The sequence below is a fragment of the Mycteria americana genome, unplaced genomic scaffold (genome assembly GCF_035582795.1).
Source record: "Mycteria americana isolate JAX WOST 10 ecotype Jacksonville Zoo and Gardens unplaced genomic scaffold, USCA_MyAme_1.0 Scaffold_54, whole genome shotgun sequence".
Lineage (NCBI taxonomy): Eukaryota > Metazoa > Chordata > Aves > Ciconiiformes > Ciconiidae > Mycteria > Mycteria americana.
The window spans coordinates 807,172-826,424 of record NW_027445640.1 but is presented as its reverse complement, the minus strand read 5'-3'; the positions used below and the strand labels follow the sequence as shown (position 1 = coordinate 826,424).

At 56.7% G+C, this 19,253-nt stretch overlaps 1 protein-coding gene across 1 annotated transcript; it reads left to right on the top strand.

The window, feature by feature from the left end:
- The first annotated feature begins 98 nt into the window (after positions 1 to 98).
- LOC142404019 (sperm-associated antigen 4 protein-like) lies at positions 99 to 8,674 on the top strand. The gene is made up of 12 exons (XM_075490420.1): positions 99 to 241; positions 2,625 to 2,731; positions 2,980 to 3,064; positions 3,850 to 3,917; positions 4,516 to 4,577; positions 4,781 to 4,821; positions 5,076 to 5,172; positions 5,740 to 5,824; positions 6,398 to 6,510; positions 7,109 to 7,276; positions 7,639 to 7,728; positions 8,535 to 8,674. Exons 1-12 carry the CDS (start codon positions 210 to 212, stop codon positions 8,664 to 8,666), a joined length of 1,080 nt encoding a protein of 359 aa, XP_075346535.1. The 5' UTR covers positions 99 to 209; the 3' UTR covers positions 8,667 to 8,674.
- Positions 8,675 to 19,253: the final 10,579 nt, after the last annotated feature.

The window sequence follows — 19,253 nt, the reverse complement described above, 5'->3', positions numbered from 1 at the left end:
GTCTATGGGGCCGGATGGGATCCACCCGAGAGTACTGAGAGAGCGGGCGGAGGAGCTTGCCAAGCCACTCTCCATCATTTATCAGCGGTCCTGGTTAACAGGGGAGGTCCCAGAGGCTTGCCAGTGTGACGCCCATCGACAAGAAGGGCCGGAAGGAGGATCCGGGGAACTACAGGCCTGCCGGCCTGACCTCGGCGCCGGGGAAAATTATGCAGCGGTTCACCTTGAGTGCGCTCAACAGGCATGTGCAGGCCAGCCAGGGGTTCAGGCCCAGCCAGCATGGGTTCACGAAAGGCAGGTCCTGCTTGACCAACCTGATCTCCTTCTACGACCAGGTGACCTGCGTAGTGGATGAGGGAAAGGCTGTAGATGTTTTCTACCTGGACTTTAGTAAAGCCTTTGACACTGTCTCCCACAGCGTTCTCCTAGAGAAGCTGGCAGCTCATGGCTTAGGCGGGTGTACTCTTCGCTGGGTAAAAAACTGGCTGGATGGCCGAGCCCAGAGAGCTGTGGTGAACGGAGTTAAATCCAGTTGGCGGCCGGTCACAAGCGGTGTTCCCCAGGGCTCAGTTTTGGGGCCAGTCTTGTTTAATATCTTTATCAATGAGCTGGATGAGGGGATTGAGTGCGCCCTCAGTAAGTTTGCAGGTGACCCCAAATTGGGCGGGAGCGTCGATCTGCTCGAGGGTAGGAAGGCTCTGCAGAGGGATCTGGACAGGCTGGATCGATGGGCCGAGGTCAATTGTATGAGGTTTAACAAGGCCAAGTGCCGGGTCCTGCACTTTGGTCACAACAACGCCATGCAACGCTACAGGCTTGCGGAGGAGTGGCTGGAAAGCTGCCTGGCGGAAAAGGACCTGGGGGTGCTGGCTGACAGCCGGCTGAACGTGAGCCGGCAGTGCGCCCAGGTGGCCAAGAAAGCCAACAGCATCCTGGCTTGCGTCAGGAATAGTGCGGCCAGCAGGAGTAGGGAAGTGATCGTGCCCCTGTACTCGGCACTGGTGAGGCCGCACCTCGAATGCTGTGTTCAGTTTTGGGCCCCTCACCACAAGAGAGACATTGAGGGGCTGGAGCGTGTCCAGAGAAGGGCAACGAAGCTGGTGAAGGGTCTGGAGAACAAGTCTTTTGAGGAGCGGCTGAGGGACCTGGGATTGTTTAGTCTGGAGAAGCGGAGGCTGAGGGGAGACCTTATCGCTCTCTACAACTACCTGAAAGGAGGTTGTAGCAGGGTGGGGTCAGTCTCTACTCCCACGTAACTAGCGGTAGGACGAGAGGAAATGGCCTCAGGTTGCGTCAGGAGAGGTTTAGATTGGATATTAGGAAAAATGTCTTTACTCAAAGCGTGGTCAAGCATTGGAACAGGCTGCCCAGAGAGGTGGTGGAGTCACCATCCCTGGAGGAGTTCAAAAAACCTGTGGACGTGGCACCTCGGGGACATGGTTTAGTAGGCATGGAGATGTTGGGTTGACGGTTGGACTAGATGATCTTAGAGGTCTTTTCCAACCTTAATGATTCTATGATTCTATGATTCTACGGTGTAGAAGATTTGTCTCCAAAGCGGGGTGCGCAAGAAGGTCCACCGGGGGGAGGGCGGGGAGTGCCCGCTGACATGGCTACTGGGCAGCCTGCAGGCGGGGGTTGCGGGTCGACCAACAATCCTTGGGGCAGCTCTTTGGGGCTCCCAGGGCCGGGGGTCGGGAGCTTCTCCATTACTTTCCCAATAGTGGGGGCCAGAGGAGCGGAGGAACAATTTGGTCCAGCACCTTCCCAGCAACCAGGCTGTCTGTTTGTTGATTAACCCATAATTTCATAAAATGGGTGTGGGGAGCCTGTCTGACGGGCCTGTCGGAAACCCCATTCCTCACCCCCTGAACATGCCCGTTCTAGATCTCGCTACTCTCTGTCGAGGCTCCGTTTGTGCCCAGGTGGGCGGCCGCCTTGTTGCCCCAGGGGAGCCCCCACAGGGTCTCCCCGCCCTGCTCAGCCCTGGGGAGCCCCATTGTGACGTCAGAGCCATGTGACTGTGAGGTCAGAGCCGGCCGCCCACACAGCCCTGTGGCGCGCGGGGAAGGAGCCCACAGCTGCCGTGTGGCTGTTGCCCCGGGCAGGCGCGCTCCTGCTGGAGGGCAGCGTGGGGCTGCTGCTGGAGCTGTTTTTGCCTGGACAGGCCACACTGCTGGGGCTGAGGCGGAGGAGCTGAGCGAGGAGCCTGCCTTTGCCCAGAGATGGCGAGGAGAAAGGCACCCCGGAGAAGATGCCAAGGGGCCTCAAAAGGCTCCTTGGGGAACACGGCCGACCGAGAGCCGGCAGGGGAGGCAGCAGGCCCGAGCCGCTGCCAGACGAGTAGGTACGAAGTGGGCTGCTCCTGCCTGGGGTGTCAGGTTGGGGTGGTAGCAGGGCCTGCTGCTGCCAGCTTGCTTCCTCTTCTCCCACTGCAGGCCTGTGAAGCAAAGGATGGGGAAAGGAGAGGGGGGACCCCTGGCAGCCGCCCAGCTGTGCTGCCCTCTCTCGCTGCAACTGGCATATCCCCTGGGAGGCTTCCCGAGGCCGACCTCTGGCAAGGGCCTCGGCTCACACAGCGTGGGGACGGTGGGCAACAAGCATTTCTCTTGTTCCTCCTACAGGAGCCTCTGCACGGAGGTGGAGCTGGTGGCACGCTTTTTGCGGTCAACTCCCAGCTCAGCCGGTCAAGGGCCTGCAAAGTGGCGCAAGAAGGCCACAGAAGCTGCAAGTGAGTTAGCACTGCTGCTTGCTCTGAAGTCCTTGGGGGTGAAGTCGGAGAGCTGCGCTGTGCCAGAGCTCTGGCCAAACGTCGCAAGTGGCAGGAGAAGTGCAGGCTGCCCTGCTCTTCGCCCCAGGGAGGGAGGGCATAGGGCTCGGTGTCGCCTCCCCTCAGGGAGCCAAAACACGCGTGGCTGGGCATCCTGGAGAAGAGACCTCAAGACACAGGCCTAACTTTTCTCTGGTTTCTTTGCCCAGGGACGGTCTTCGGCCTTGCTTGCCATGCAGCAGGTGCCCTTGTCTCCCTGTGGAGACATCTGATGAGCATGTGCGTCTTCACCACGTACGTACTACATGTTTCTGCTGTGGACGGGGCGAGAAGGGGGATGTCCGAGGGCGAGTGCAAGCAAAGGGGAGAGCCCGGGGTGTTCCCCAGCCAGCTGCCCAGCGCTGCCCAGCGCCACTCAGGCGGCGAAGCTCGGGTGCTGCTCGTGCTGTGGCCGTTCTCAGGGAGAACCAAGGGCAAAGCCCCTCGGTAGTCTCACTCCCGTGCATTTGATTTGCCGGATGCCCAAACTTTGGCTGTGGTAGGACAGACTGCCGCGTAGCCAGACGCTCGGGTGCAGAGCCAAGCCTCCGCAGGGGAAGGGTTTTCCCCAGCTCTGGCAAGAGACAGCACCGGTCGGGGAGGGCTCTGGGAGGAAAGCCGGACAAGGCTCCGGCGCTTCCCAGCTGTGCGGAGAAACACCCCTAAGAGAGATCTGTGTGATCACAAGTGAGAACGGGCCTGCTTTCTCAGCCCGTTCTCACAGCCAAAGAGGGAGCAAGGTCCACGCCAGAAAGACTGCTGAAAAGCAGTCTTCATTTGCTCGACCTCTTTACTTCCCGGGATTCTTTTCATTCCCGTTCGGAAGGTGCTCCTGGAGCTCTTCCTTTGGGGAAGAGCTGCCGGCAGTGTTGAGCGGTGTGGACAGAAACCGTGTTCCTCCTGGGCGCTGCTGTGTGAGCTCTCTGTCAGCAGCAGGCTTCCCAAATGGTGGCTTTTCAGCCTGAAAAGGGAAATGCACCTGTGAAGGGGTTTGCCCAAGAGTTGGCTCATTGACAGCCACAGGACTCCCTCTTTTTCAGGCAAAAGATGGCCCTGCAGAAGAAGAGGTTCTTGGAAGTCGTCTTCTTGTTGCTCCCACTGGCTCTTGGTGAGTTTGCGTGAGCAAACATCTGAAAGCGCCAGCCTGGCTGTGCTGGATGCCAGCTTTCAGCTGGCCAGCTTTCCTTTTTGGCGCGTACCTGTGGAAACTCCCGTGGCCCAAGTGCTTCCTGAGTATGTCCTTGACTGGGACTTGCTTTTGCACTACCAGTAAGAGGTGTTAGTCTGCCAGCCATGCTGCTGCTCTGGCCAGGGGACCAAATGGCTTGCTTAGTCTGCAGGTCTGTGAGAGAAGGCCCCATGTATTTCCCAGCCTCAACTGGGGATTCCCAGAGGGGCCGTGCAGGGGGACCGATGGAGAGGTACCTCTCCTAGCCCAAGCAGCCCCAGCAGCCTGAAGCAGTGAGGGGAAATGGGGACTCGTTCCGGGGCACCGAGCACACCTGAAGCTCACGGCTGCGCAGTCCCCTGACACCTGGGGTGATGGCTCCCGGTCAGAGGCGCGTCCCCTCTCTCCACCCCACGTTCCCCACCTCCTGAGCTAACCTGCTGCCCCACCCCCGAGGCAACAGGGAGGAGACAGCGCGACTGCAGGGATCGCTGGCAACCCTACTCCAATAACTGTCTCTTGGTGATGTGAATTGCAGCTGGTGTTTACTGCGGGACCTCACTGCCGGTGTGGACAACGCGGGCAAAGGGACTGATAGAGGTCGGTGCCTCTTGTGGGACAGGCACCTCCTGCAAGGGAGCGTTGCCGACAGTGGCTGCATAAATCACACGGGCTCTTCTGCTTCCACGCAGGGTGACCCAAAGAAGCAGCAGCTTTTGCCGTGTCTTCCTAGGGAAGCCTCTCCTGGGAAGCCCCGGCAGCTCTGGTGGTAGATTCTCTAACGGAGCGTTTTTCCCTTTCAGGAGCTGACATGTGCGTCTGCAGCACAACTGAAGATCCTGAGGTAAGAGGTGTTTCCTGAGCTGGAACTGGGTCTGTGCAGAAGCGTCAGCCGACCTCGTGCTACCTGCACTCGTTTTCCTAACAGCCAGGGCTCCCATCCTTCCCTCCTGCCTTTGCCTTTTGCTCAACCTGGTGAGGAAGGCAAGCACTCGCGAAGCAGGGAAAGCACGTGTGTCTCTGCTCCTTGCTGAGCTCAGATGCTCCCCAGAGGGGATGGGCGGCTCTCTGACAAGATCTGCTTTCCTCTTCCTGCAGGAGCTCGCGCGCTTTGCTGGCGGAGCAAACCCAAAAGATGCAGCTTCTGCTGCAGGAGGTGGCTCAACTGACGGCGGAAATCAGGAGTGGGAAGAAGGTGACGCTGCATTTTGGGGAAGGAGGCTTGGCTGGGCAGAACCCCTGAGAAAGCACTCCTTGGGATCAGTGGTGGGCTCAGACGGCTGACCGTGGCAAGCCAGCCTTTGCCAGGGGCTTGCTGGGCGAGCTTCTGCGCTGCACAGAGGGCCCTCCTCCGGGCCCAGTTTAGCCGGGCCGCTTCAGGCAGCGGAGGACTCCCGACATCCTTCCGTTTGCATGCTGGTGCCTCTGGCTGCTCTGGCCGGGCCCCTGAGGCAGTGGTGAGACCCAGGCACGCTCACGGGGCCAGCCATTGCTGGCAGGGCCTTAGCCCGTCTCCCAGCTGACCTGGAGAGCGTGGCGGGTGGGGACGAGGGTGTGGGGACCCTCGTCAACCCACCTCAGGGCCATGGCCGTGGCCACAGATAGTGGTCCTCAGTCCTCGTGGCTCACGTCAGCAGCTGAGAGTCTCTCAGCTCTGTGGACAAGGCTTGCCTTGCGTTTCTGACGCTGACTCTTTGCTTCTCCGGGCGCTAGTAGCCACGCTGAAGTGGTCCTTTTCTCTGTTCTTTCATGGCTTTCCCAGGAAGTTTGGGAAGTGAACCAGGCCGTGTCCGATATGGCTTCGGAAGTCTACGTCAAGACGTCTGACTGGGCCCTGAAAAGCTCTGGTATGGACACAAGCAGCCCAGTCTCCTTGCCCTGTGCTTGTCTGCAGCACTCCCCAAAGGAGGCTGTGCTCCAGGCGCTGCTCTCCAAAGTGGGGGAGCTTAAATGCTTCATGGGGTCCAAGAGCAAGGCTGTGGCGGAGTGGTTCTCTCAGCCTCCCTCCCAGTCCTGCCCTCGGCCTCTGCGCGGGTGCCTCTGGTGCTGCCCCCGCACGCGTTCCTGTGCCGACGGAGGGGCTCTCTTCCTCTCCGCTGCATTTGGAAAGGGAACGGCTGGGTCATCCTTTGCTGCCCACACGCAGCAAGCCCTCAGCTTTGGTCTGCTGTCATTCACATGGGCGCCTGCTGTCTCCCAGCACCCTCAGACCACCTCCTCGTGGCGCTGTGAGAGAAGCAGTCACCAGGCACATGGATGCCGTCATTGCCCTGCGCCGCTGGGCACCCCCACCAGCGTGGTGATGAGGACGGGACTGACAGATGTGGAGCCGGCCGGCAGCGTCAGAAATAGTGTCGGAGCACCGCCAAGTCCTCCTAGTCTGTGGCCTCTTGCAGTCATCTGCTCTCCCTTCCTTACAGGTGCCACCATTGACATGCAGAGAACTTCCGAGACCTACGACTGCAAAAAGGAGTGGATCTGCAGGGTTTTATGGTTCTTTCGCACTGCCAACCCTCCTGATACTATTTTGCAGGTATCGTAGCAGAAATCAGCGGTGCTGGTTTCCTTCCTTCCTGTGGAGTCGGGGACCGACCTCAGGGGCTCTCCCCTCAGTCCAGTGGTACTGCTCAAGCCCACAGTGTTGCTCAGGTTCCTGAAACCAAAGCTCGAACACAGGGCTGGGCTTGCTAGAAATCAGTGGTTGCCCTCAGCAGGGGAAGAGAGCTGAACTGAGCTGAACTGCTGCATCTTGCCCACAGTCCTCTGTCACAGCTGGGTGAAAGACTTTCTCCCTGGTGACCCCGTTTCCACACTCATCCCTAACAGCGCCTTTTCGGGGGTGGGAGGCAGGAGGTGCCCTGCAGCGCCACTGGGCAGAGAGGTGTTTCTGTAAGGCCCTGACTAGGGTGGTTGCATGACCGGTATTCTCCTCTTTTCCATAGTAACTGAGAGCCCCCTTTGTCAGGCAGGGAAGGCGGCCCTCTGCTTCTGTCCATTTCCTCACACCCGCCTCATTTTCGAGCTGAAACAGACCCCACAGACGCACCGGCGCCTATGCTTCAAGCTGCATGAGCAGTTGTGTCGGCCCCGATGCTCTCTCACACTTCCTTGCTCTCGCGTTCTGGTTGCAGCCGGATGTTTCCCCAGGAAACTGCTGGCCCCTCCAAGGGCATCAAGGCCAGGTGGTCATCAGGTTGCCGGCACGAGTCCATCTGACTGCCGTCAGTGTGCAGCACATCTCCAAAGACGTCTCTCCATCTGGGACTGTCATCAGCGCCCCCAGAGACGTCGCTGTCTTTGTAAGTCTCTTGCTGGGGGCTTGTGGCTGGCATCTGGCCCTGGGGGAAAGCCATGACAGGGACTTGCTTGCTTTTGTGCGTCCTCTGAGGTTTGTGTCCTGCTCTCTCCTGAGCACCGCAGTGCCCTAGCGGGATACTCGAAGGGCTGTAGAGATTTCATGCCTCTCAAGACTTATTCTGGCCAGAGCACCTCAGGGTTCTTGACCAAAACTCAAGGCAGCGACTGAGCTCCACCCTAACCAGTGCTAGACTACTGCTAGAGCCCCAGGAGAGGCTGGGTAGATAACAGGGCTGACCCAGCGCGTACGTTCCCTCTTTGTCGGGACGAGTCTGAGCTGCTCTGCTTGTGCTTTGCCCCTGAGGGACTGGATGCGGACGGGGAAGAGGAAGCTCTCCTTGGGACGTTCATGTACAACGTGGCAAAAGAGGCCATTCAGACCTTCCCTCTGAAGGTACGGTCCACGCGCGGGGGCAAGATGCCAGGGAGCAAAACAGGTTTGCCTGCAAGTCCGTGGCAGGAAGAGCGTGAATGCTTTCTCCCTGGGCGCAGGGGCCCGGACCACCGCCGAGAGAGACCTGGCGGGGTTGGGAGGGCTGAGTAGCAGCATGCGGTGCTGGTAGCAAAAGGATAGCAAGGGCAGGGTCACGCCCGAGGGAGCACGAGTCCTGAGAGACCCTTGGCTCCAGCCACTGCCTTCAGCAGAGCCAGCTGCACACACGGCCACTCCACCAAAGCGACTGTCTTTGTGCCGTGGAGAAACAGGGACGCCTGGTGGCGAAAGCCGTCGGGCAGCACCATTGCTCCATCCTGTGGCCTGCTGGCAGGCTGGACAGCGTCCTCTCCTCCCAGCGTAGCCTGCCCCTTCTCTCCCGGTTGCTCTCGCGCCTGCCAGGAGGAAGGCAGGCAGAGCAGACAGCGGGAGCTTGGGGGCGTTGCACACCAGCTGCCCCACGTACAGGAGCGCCTCCCTGGCCTCTCCGTTGGCACAGAGCAAGCAGCAGAGAGAAAGGGGCAGAGGGAAGGGAGACGCAGCCCCAGCCGGGCCGGCATGCAGAGAATGCCAGGTGCCTTCCCCCTTCCCGTGTCCCCAGCCTCCCCAGCAGGCCGGGTACCAGCAGTGAGCCTAGATGTCCACAGCCGCTCCCACCCACTTTTGGGAGCTTGTTCCTGAGCAGGAGCAGGGCTAGCAGCGGGAGATACGTTGATTGCACCGTCGCTCTTAACACCTCCGTTTCCTTTTCCCTCTTTTCTTCACAGAACGCGCCGCTTCCCAGAGCCTTTTCATATATCAAACTTCTTGTGAAGAGCAACTGGGGAAACCCAGCGTACACCTGCATTTATCGAGTGCAGGTTCACGGGAAGATGGCAAAACCAGAAAGCGTCGACTGAAACCAGAGAAGAAAAAGAAGGACAAAAAAACAAAAAGAAGAAAAGGAGGGGGAAAAAAGCAATGATGAGGCAGTTCAGATCGGTTCAGGCGCAGGAGCAGGCTGTCCCCATGTGCCGTAAGACGAACCGGCGGGGAAGACGACCGGCCTGGCTGAACAAGGATCTTTTGCTGGGACTCAGGAAGAAAAAGGAGAGTTTACCAGTTTTGGAAGAAGGGGCAGGCAACCCAAGAAGAGTACAGGGGTCTCGTCAAGTCATGCAGAGAGGAAATTAGAAAGGCAAAAGCCCAGCTAGAACTCAAGCTGGCCACTGCTGTAAGAGATAATAAAAAATGTTTTTACAAATACATTAACAACAAAAGGAGAGCCAAGGAGACTCTCCCTCCTTTATTGGATGCGGGGGGGAACATTGCCACCAAGGATGAGGAAAAGGCTGAGGTACTTAATGCCTTCTTTGCCTCAGTCTTTAATAGTCAGGCCAGTTATCCCCAGGGTATTCAGCCCCCTGAGCTGGAAGACAGGGACGGAGAGCAGAATAAACCCCCCGTAATCCAGGAGGAAGCAGTTAGCGACCTGCTACGCCACCTGGACACTCACAAGTCTATGGGGCCGGATGGGATCCACCCGAGAGTACTGAGAGAGCGGGCGGAGGAGCTTGCCAAGCCACTCTCCATCATTTATCAGCGGTCCTGGTTAACAGGGGAGGTCCCAGAGGCTTGCCAGTGTGACGCCCATCGACAAGAAGGGCCGGAAGGAGGATCCGGGGAACTACAGGCCTGCCGGCCTGACCTCGGCGCCGGGGAAAATTATGCAGCGGTTCACCTTGAGTGCGCTCAACAGGCATGTGCAGGCCAGCCAGGGGTTCAGGCCCAGCCAGCATGGGTTCACGAAAGGCAGGTCCTGCTTGACCAACCTGATCTCCTTCTACGACCAGGTGACCTGCGTAGTGGATGAGGGAAAGGCTGTAGATGTTTTCTACCTGGACTTTAGTAAAGCCTTTGACACTGTCTCCCACAGCGTTCTCCTAGAGAAGCTGGCAGCTCATGGCTTAGGCGGGTGTACTCTTCGCTGGGTAAAAAACTGGCTGGATGGCCGAGCCCAGAGAGCTGTGGTGAACGGAGTTAAATCCAGTTGGCGGCCGGTCACAAGCGGTGTTCCCCAGGGCTCAGTTTTGGGGCCAGTCTTGTTTAATATCTTTATCAATGAGCTGGATGAGGGGATTGAGTGCGCCCTCAGTAAGTTTGCAGGTGACCCCAAATTGGGCGGGAGCGTCGATCTGCTCGAGGGTAGGAAGGCTCTGCAGAGGGATCTGGACAGGCTGGATCGATGGGCCGAGGTCAATTGTATGAGGTTTAACAAGGCCAAGTGCCGGGTCCTGCACTTTGGTCACAACAACGCCATGCAACGCTACAGGCTTGCGGAGGAGTGGCTGGAAAGCTGCCTGGCGGAAAAGGACCTGGGGGTGCTGGCTGACAGCCGGCTGAACGTGAGCCGGCAGTGCGCCCAGGTGGCCAAGAAAGCCAACAGCATCCTGGCTTGCGTCAGGAATAGTGCGGCCAGCAGGAGTAGGGAAGTGATCGTGCCCCTGTACTCGGCACTGGTGAGGCCGCACCTCGAATGCTGTGTTCAGTTTTGGGCCCCTCACCACAAGAGAGACATTGAGGGGCTGGAGCGTGTCCAGAGAAGGGCAACGAAGCTGGTGAAGGGTCTGGAGAACAAGTCTTTTGAGGAGCGGCTGAGGGACCTGGGATTGTTTAGTCTGGAGAAGCGGAGGCTGAGGGGAGACCTTATCGCTCTCTACAACTACCTGAAAGGAGGTTGTAGCAGGGTGGGGTCAGTCTCTACTCCCACGTAACTAGCGGTAGGACGAGAGGAAATGGCCTCAGGTTGCGTCAGGAGAGGTTTAGATTGGATATTAGGAAAAATGTCTTTACTCAAAGCGTGGTCAAGCATTGGAACAGGCTGCCCAGAGAGGTGGTGGAGTCACCATCCCTGGAGGAGTTCAAAAAACCTGTGGACGTGGCACCTCGGGGACATGGTTTAGTAGGCATGGAGATGTTGGGTTGACGGTTGGACTAGATGATCTTAGAGGTCTTTTCCAACCTTAATGATTCTATGATTCTATGATTCTACGGTGTAGAAGATTTGTCTCCAAAGCGGGGTGCGCAAGAAGGTCCACCGGGGGGAGGGCGGGGAGTGCCCGCTGACATGGCTACTGGGCAGCCTGCAGGCGGGGGTTGCGGGTCGACCAACAATCCTTGGGGCAGCTCTTTGGGGCTCCCAGGGCCGGGGGTCGGGAGCTTCTCCATTACTTTCCCAATAGTGGGGGCCAGAGGAGCGGAGGAACAATTTGGTCCAGCACCTTCCCAGCAACCAGGCTGTCTGTTTGTTGATTAACCCATAATTTCATAAAATGGGTGTGGGGAGCCTGTCTGACGGGCCTGTCGGAAACCCCATTCCTCACCCCCTGAACATGCCCGTTCTAGATCTCGCTACTCTCTGTCGAGGCTCCGTTTGTGCCCGGGTGGGCGGCCGCCTTGTTGCCCCAGGGGAGCCCCCACAGGGTCTCCCCGCCCTGCTCAGCCCTGGGGAGCCCCATTGTGACGTCAGAGCCATGTGACTGTGAGGTCAGAGCCGGCCGCCCACACAGCCCTGTGGCGCGCGGGGAAGGAGCCCACAGCTGCCGTGTGGCTGTTGCCCCGGGCAGGCGCGCTCCTGCTGGAGGGCAGCGTGGGGCTGCTGCTGGAGCTGTTTTTGCCTGGACAGGCCACACTGCTGGGGCTGAGGCGGAGGAGCTGAGCGAGGAGCCTGCCTTTGCCCAGAGATGGCGAGGAGAAAGGCACCCCGGAGAAGATGCCAAGGGGCCTCAAAAGGCTCCTTGGGGAACACGGCCGACCGAGAGCCGGCAGGGGAGGCAGCAGGCCCGAGCCGCTGCCAGACGAGTAGGTACGAAGTGGGCTGCTCCTGCCTGGGGTGTCAGGTTGGGGTGGTAGCAGGGCCTGCTGCTGCCAGCTTGCTTCCTCTTCTCCCACTGCAGGCCTGTGAAGCAAAGGATGGGGAAAGGAGAGGGGGGACCCCTGGCAGCCGCCCAGCTGTGCTGCCCTCTCTCGCTGCAACTGGCATGTCCCCTGGGAGGCTTCCCGAGGCCGACCTCTGGCAAGGGCCTCGGCTCACACAGCGTGGGGACGGTGGGCAACAAGCATTTCTCTTGTTCCTCCTACAGGAGCCTCTGCACGGAGGTGGAGCTGGTGGCACGCTTTTTGCGGTCAACTCCCAGCTCAGCCGGTCAAGGGCCTGCAAAGTGGCGCAAGAAGGCCACAGAAGCTGCAAGTGAGTTAGCACTGCTGCTTGCTCTGAAGTCCTCGGGGGTGAAGTCGGAGAGCTGCGCTGTGCCAGAGCTCTGGCCAAACGTCGCAAGTGGCAGGAGAAGTGCAGGCTGCCCTGCTCTTCGCCCCAGGGAGGGAGGGCATAGGGCTCGGTGTCGCCTCCCCGCAGGGAGCCAAAACACGCGTGGCTGGGCATCCTGGAGAAGAGACCTCAAGACACAGGACTAACTTTTCTCTGGTTTCTTTGCCCAGGGATGGTCTTCGGCCTTGCTTGCCATGCAGCAGGTGCCCTTGTCTCCCTGTGGAGAGCATGTGCGTCGACGTACACAGACGAAGCTTTTCAAGCGCAGAGTGCGAGTGTCTGTGCGGCAGTGAATGCAGTTCCAGGAGACAGTGAGGACCAGCCCCACCTTTCAGTGCTGGCACCTTTCGTGTGGGCACAATCGCCGGACGATTAGTATTTGTCAGAAGGGCTCTGTGAGACTGAGATACACAGTGTTGCTCCGTGACGAAGCTAAGCAAGTGCAGAGCGTGAGTGCCTGTACGGCAGTGAATGTAGTTCCAGGAGACAGTGAGAACCAGCTACAGCTTTTAGTGCTGGCAGCTTTCCTGTGGGCACAATCGCTGGACAATTATGATTTTGCAGGTGGGCTTTGCGAGATTGACATAGAGACTGTTGAACCCTGACGAAGCTAAGCAAGTGCATAGTGCAAGTGCATATTTGACAGTTAATGCAGTTCCAAGGGACAGTCAACACTAGCTACAGCTTTCAGTGCTGGCAGCTTTCGTGTGGGCGCAATCGATAGATGTTTCGAAATTGGCAGCTTGGCTCTGAGAGATTGAGGTACAGAGTGTTGACCCATAACCAAAAAAAAGCTTTTGCGGAGCTCAAATGTCTATTCGGCATTGAATGCAGTTCCAAGGGACAGTGAAAACCAGCTACAGCTTTCAGTGCTGGCGGCTTTCCTGTGGGCGCAATCGCTGGATGTTTCGAATTTCTTAGCCGGGCTCTGCAAGAGTGAGATACGTGATGTTGCATGCTGACAAAGCTCAGCAAGTGCACATAGCGAATGTCTGTGCAGCAGGGAATGGAGTTCCAGGAGAGAGTGAGAACCAGCTATAGCTTTTTGTGCTGGCACGTTTCGTGTGGGCGCAATCGCTGGACGTTTCGAATTTGTCAGCCATGCTCTGTGAGAATTGGAGAGTGCTGCACCATGACGAAGATAAACAAGAGCAGAGTGTGAATTACTGTGTGGCAGTGAATGCAGATCCAGGAGACGGTGAGAACCAACTACAGATTTCTGTGCTGGCAGCTTTCGTTTGGGTTCAATCGCTGGACGTTTCGAATTTGTTAGCCGGGCTCTGCGAGAGTGAGATACAGAGTGTTGCACCCTGACGAAGCAAAGCAAGTGTAGAGCACGACTGTCTGTGCAGCAGTGAATGCATTTCCAGGAGAGAGTGAGAACCAGGTATATCTTTCTCTGCTGGCACCTTTCGTGTGTGAGCAATCGCTGGACGTTTCGAATTTGGCAGCTGGGCTCTGCTACAATGGGATAGACAGTGTTGCACCCTGACAAAGCTAAGCAATTGCAGAGCATGAATGTCTGTGTGGCATTGAATGCAGCTCCAGGAGACGGTGATAAGCAGCTACAGCTTTCAGTGCTGGCAGCTTTGGTGTGGGCGCGATCGCTGGATGTTTCGAATTTGGCAGCCGGGCTCTGCGAGAATTGGATGGACAGTGTTGCACCATGAGGAAGTTAAGCAAGTGCAGAGCGTGAATGTCTGTGGGGCACTCAATGCATCTCCAGGAGACAGTGAGAACCATGTACAGCTTTCAGTGCTGGCACCGTTCGTGAAGGCACAGTAGCTGGACGTTTCTAATCCGTTAGGCGGGCTCTGCGAGAGTGAGATACGGAGTGTTGCAACCCGACGAAGCTAAGCAAGTGCAGAGTTCGAATCTCTGTGTGGCAGGCAGTGCAGTTCCAGGACTGAGTGCGACCCACCTAAAGATTTCTGTGCTGGCACCTTTCTTGTGGGCGCAATCGCAGGACGTTTCGAATTCCTTATCTGGGCTCTGCAAGAAATGGATGGAGAGTGTAGCACCCTGATGTAGTTAAGCAAATGCAAAGAGTGAATGTCTGTGAGGCAGTGAATGCAGCTCCAGGAGACGGTGAGGACAAGCTACAGCTTTCAGTGGTGGCACCTTTGGTGAGGGTGCAATCGCTGGATGTTTCAAATTTCTTGCCGGGCTCTGCGAGAATGCGATGCAGAGTTTTGCACCATTGCGCCCACACGAAAGCTGCCAGCACTGAAAGCTGTAGCTGGTTTTCACTGTCCCTTGGAACTGCATTCGCTGCCACACAGACATTCGCGCTCTGCTAAAGCATTGCTTGGTAAGGGGGCAACATTCTGTGTCTCTCTCTGGCAGAGCCCGGCTGCCAAATTGGAAACGTCCAGAGATTGCACCCACAGGAAAGCTGCCAGCACTGAAAGCTCTAGCTGGTTTTCACTGTCTCTTGGAACTGCATTCGCTGCCACACAGATATTCGCGCTCTGCTAAAGCTTTGCTTGGTAAGGGGGCAACATTCTGTATCTCTCTCTGGCAGAGCCCGGCTGCCAAATTGGAAACGTCCAGAGATTGCACCCACAGGAAAGCTGCCAGCACTGAAAGCTGTAGCTGGTTTTCACTGTCCCTTGGAACTGCATTCGCTGCCACACAGACATTCGCGCTCTCCTAAAGCATTGCTTCCTAATGGGGCAACACTCTGTATCTGTCTCTGGCAGAGCCCGGCTGCCAAATTGGAAACGTCCAGCGTTTTCGCCCACAGAAAAGCTGCCAGCACTGAAAGCTCTAGCTGGTTTTCACTGTCCCTTGGCACTGCATTCGCTGCCACACAGACATTCGCGCTCTGCTAAAGCATTGCTTCGTAATGGGGCAACACTCTGTATCTCTCTCTGGCAGAGCCCGGCTGCCAAATTGGAAACGTCCAGAGATTGCGCCCACAGGAAAGCTGCCAGCACTGAAAGCTCTAGCTGGTTTTCACTGTCCCTTGGAACTGCATTCGCTGCCACACAGACATTCGCGCTCTGCTAAAGCATTGCTTCGTAATGGGGCAACATTCTGTATCTCTCTGTGGCAGAGCCCGGCTGCCAAATTGGAAATGTCCAGAGATTGCGCCCACAGGAAAGCTGCCAGCACTGAAAGCTCTAGCTGATTTTCACTGTCCCTTGGAACTGCATTCGCTGCCACACAGACATTCGCGCTCTGCTAAAGCATTGCTTCGTAATGGGGCAACACTCTGTATCTCTCTCTGGCAGAGCCCAGCAGTGAAATTGGAAACGTCCAGAGATTGCGCCCACAGGAAAGCTGCCAGCACTGAAAGCTCTAGCTGGTTTTCACTGTCCCTTGGAACTGCATTCGCTGCCACACAGACATTCGCGCTCTGCTAAAGCTTTGCTTCGTAATGGGGCAACATTCTGTATCTCTCTCTGGCAGAGCCCGGCTGCCAAATTGGAAACGTCCAGAGATTGCACCCACAGGAAAGCTGCCAGCACTGAAAGCTCTAGCTGGTTTTCACTGTCCCTTGGAACTGCATTCGCTGCCACACAGACATTCGCGCTCTGCTAAAGCTTTGCTTCGTAATGGGGCAACACTCTGTATCTCTCTGTGGCAGAGCCCGGCTGCCAAATTGGAAACGTCCAGAGATTGCGCCCACAGGAAAGCTGCCAGCACTGAAAGCTCTAGCTGGTTTTCACTGTCCCTTGGCACTGCATTCGCTGCCACACAGACATTCGCGCTCTGCTAAAGCATTGCTTCGTAATGGGGCAACACTCTGTATCTCTCTCTGGCAGAGCCCGGCTGCCAAATTGGAAACGTCCAGAGATTGCGCCCACAGGAAAGCTGCCAGCACTGAAAGCTCTAGCTGGTTTTCACTGTCCCTTGGAACTGCATTCGCTGCCACACAGACAGTCGCGCTCTGCTAAAGCATTGCTTGGTAAGGGGGCAACACTCTGTATCTCTCTGTGGCAGAGCCCGGCTGCCAAATTGGAAACGTCCAGAGATTGCGCCCACAGGAAAGCTGCCAGCACTGAAAGCTCTAGCTGGTTTTCACTGTCCCTTGGAACTGCATTCGCTGCCACACAGACATTCGCGCTCTGCTAAAGCATTGCTTCGTAATGGGGCAACATTCTGTATCTCTCTCTGGCAGAGCCCGGCTGCCAAATTGGAAATGTCCAGAGATTGCGCCCACAGGAAAGCTGCCAGCACTGAAAGCTGTAGCTGGTTTTCACTGTCCCTTGGAACTGCATTCGCTGCCACACAGACATTCGCGCTCTGCTAAAGCATTGCTTCGTAATGGGGCAACACTCTGTATCTCTCTCTGGCAGAGCCCGGCTGCCAAATTGGAAACGTCCAGAGATTGCGCCCACAGGAAAGCTGCCAGCACTGAAAGCTCTAGCTGGTTTTCACTGTCCCTTGGAACTGCATTCGCTGCCACACAGACATTCGCGCTCTGCTAAAGCATTGCTTGGTAAGGGGGCAACACTCTGTATCTCGCTGTGGCAGAGCCCGGCTGCCAAATTGGAAACGTCCAGAGATTGCGCCCACAGGAAAGCTGCCAGCACTGAAAGCTCTAGCTGGTTTTCACTGTCCCTTGGAACTGCATTCGCTGCCACACAGAAATTCGCGCTCTGGTAAAGCTTTGCTTCGTAATGGGGCAACATTCTGTATCTCTCTCTGGCAGAGCCCGGCTGCCAAATTGGAAACGTCCAGAGATTGCACCCACAGGAAAGCTGCCAGCACTGAAAGCTCTAGCTGGTTTTCACTGTCCCTTGGAACTGCATTCGCTGCCACACAGACATTCGCGCTCTGCTAAAGCTTTGCTTCGTAATGGGGCAACACTCTGTATCTCTCTCTGGCAGAGCCCGGCTGCCAAATTGGAAACGTCCAGAGATTGCGCGTACAGGAAAGCTGCCAGCACTGAAAGCTCTAGCTGGTTTTCACTGTCCCTTGGAACTGCATTCGCTGCCACACAGACATTCGCGCTCTGCTAAAGCATTGCTTCGTAATGGGGCAACATTCTGTATCTCTCTGTGGCAGAGCCCGGCTGCCAAATTGGAAACGTCCAGAGATTGCGCCCACAGGAAAGCTGCCAGCACTGAAAGCTCTAGCTGGTTTTCACTGTCCCTTGGAACTGCATTCGCTGCCACACAGATATTCGCGCTCTGCTAAAGCTTTTCTTGGTAAGGGGGTAACATTCTGTATCTCTCTCTGGCAGAGCCCGGCTGCCAAATTGGAAACGTCCAGAGATTGCGCCCACAGGAAAGCTGCCAGCACTGAAAGCTCTAGCTGGTTTTCACTGTCCCTTGGAACTGCATTCGCTGCCACACAGACATTCGCGCTCTCCTAAAGCATTGCTTCCTAATGGGGCAACACTCTGTATCTGTCTCTGGCAGAGCCCGGCTGCCAAATTGGAAACGTCCAGCGTTTTCGCCCACAGAAAAGCTGCCAGCACTGAAAGCTCTAGCTGGTTTTCACTGTCCCTTGGAACTGCATTCGCTGCCACACAGACATTCGCGCTCTGCTACAGCATTGCTTCATAATGGGGCAACACTCTGTATGTCTCTCCGGCAGAGCCCGGCTGCCAAATTGGAAACGTCCAGAGATTGCGCCCACAGGAAAGCTGCCAGCACTGAAAGCTCTAGCTGGTTTTCACTGTCCCTTGGAACTGCATTCGCTGCCACACAGACATTCGCGCTCTGCTAAAGCATTGCTTGGTAAGGGGGCAACACTCTGTATCTCTCTGTGGCAGAGCCCGGCTGCCAAATTGGAAACGTCCAGAGATTGCGCCCACAGGAAAGCTGCCAGCACTGAAAGCTCTAGCTGGTTTTCACTGTCCCTTGGAACTGCATTCGCTGCCACACAGACATTCGCGCTCTGCTAAAGCATTGCTTGGTAAGGGGGCAACTCTCTGTATCTCTCTGTGGCAGAGCCCGGCTGCCAAATTGGAAACGTCCAGAGATTGCGCCCACAGGAAAGCTGCCAGCACTGAAAGCTCTAGCTGGTTTTCACTGTCCCTTGGAACTGCATTCGCTGCCACACAGACATTCGCGCTCTGCTAAAGCATTGCTTCCTAATTGGGCAACACTCTGTATCTCTCTCTGGCAGAGCCCGGCTGCCAAATTGGAAACGTCCAGAGATTGCGCCCACAGGAAAGCTGCCAGCACTGAAAGCTCTAGCTGGTTTTCACTGTCCCTTGGAACTGCATTCGCTGCCACACAGACATTCGCGCTCTGCTAAAGCATTGCTTCGTAAGGGGGCAACACTCTCTATCTCTCTCTGGCAGAGCCCGGCTGCCAAATTGGAAACATCCAGACATTGCGGCCACAGGAAAGCTGCCAGCACTGAAAGCTCTAGCTGGTTTTCACTGTCCCTTGGAACTGCATTCGCTGCCACACAGACATTCGCGCTCTGCTAAAGCTTTGCTTGGTAATGGCGCAACACTCTGTATCTCTCTGTGGCAGAGCCCGGCTGCCAAATTGGAAACGTCCAGAGATTGCGCCCACAGGAAAGCTGCCAGCACTGAAAGCTCTAGCTGGTTTTCACTGTCCCTTGGAACTGCATTCGCTGCCACACAGACATTCGCGCTCTGCTAAAGCATTGCTTCGTAATGGGGCAACACTCTGTATCTCTCTCTGGCAGAGCCCGGCTGCCAAATTGGAAACGTCCAGAGATTGCGCCCACAGGAAAGCTGCCAGCACTGAAAGCTCTAGCTGGTTTTCACTGTCCCTTGGAACTGCATTCGCTGCCACACAGACATTCGCGCTCTGCTAAAGCATTGCTTCCTAATTGGGCAACGCTCTGTATCTCTCTGTGGCAGAGCCCGGCTGCCAAATTGGAAACGTCCAGAGATTGCGCCCACAGGAAAGCTGCCAGCACTGAAAGCTCTAGCTGGTTTTCACTGTCCCTTGGAACTGCATTCGCTGCCACACAGACATTCGCGCTCTGCTAAAGCATTGCTTGGTAAGGGGGCAACACTCTGTATCTCTCTCTGGCAGAGCCCGGCTGCCAAATTGGAAACGTCCAGAGATTGTGCCCACAGGAAAGCTGCCAGCACTGAAAGCTCTAGCTGGTTTTCACTGTCCCTTGGAACTGCATTCGCTGCCACACAGACATTCGCGCTCTGCTAAAGCATTGCTTGGTAAGGGGGCAACACTCTGTATCTCTCTCTGGCAGAGCCCGGCTGCCAAATTGGAAACGTCCA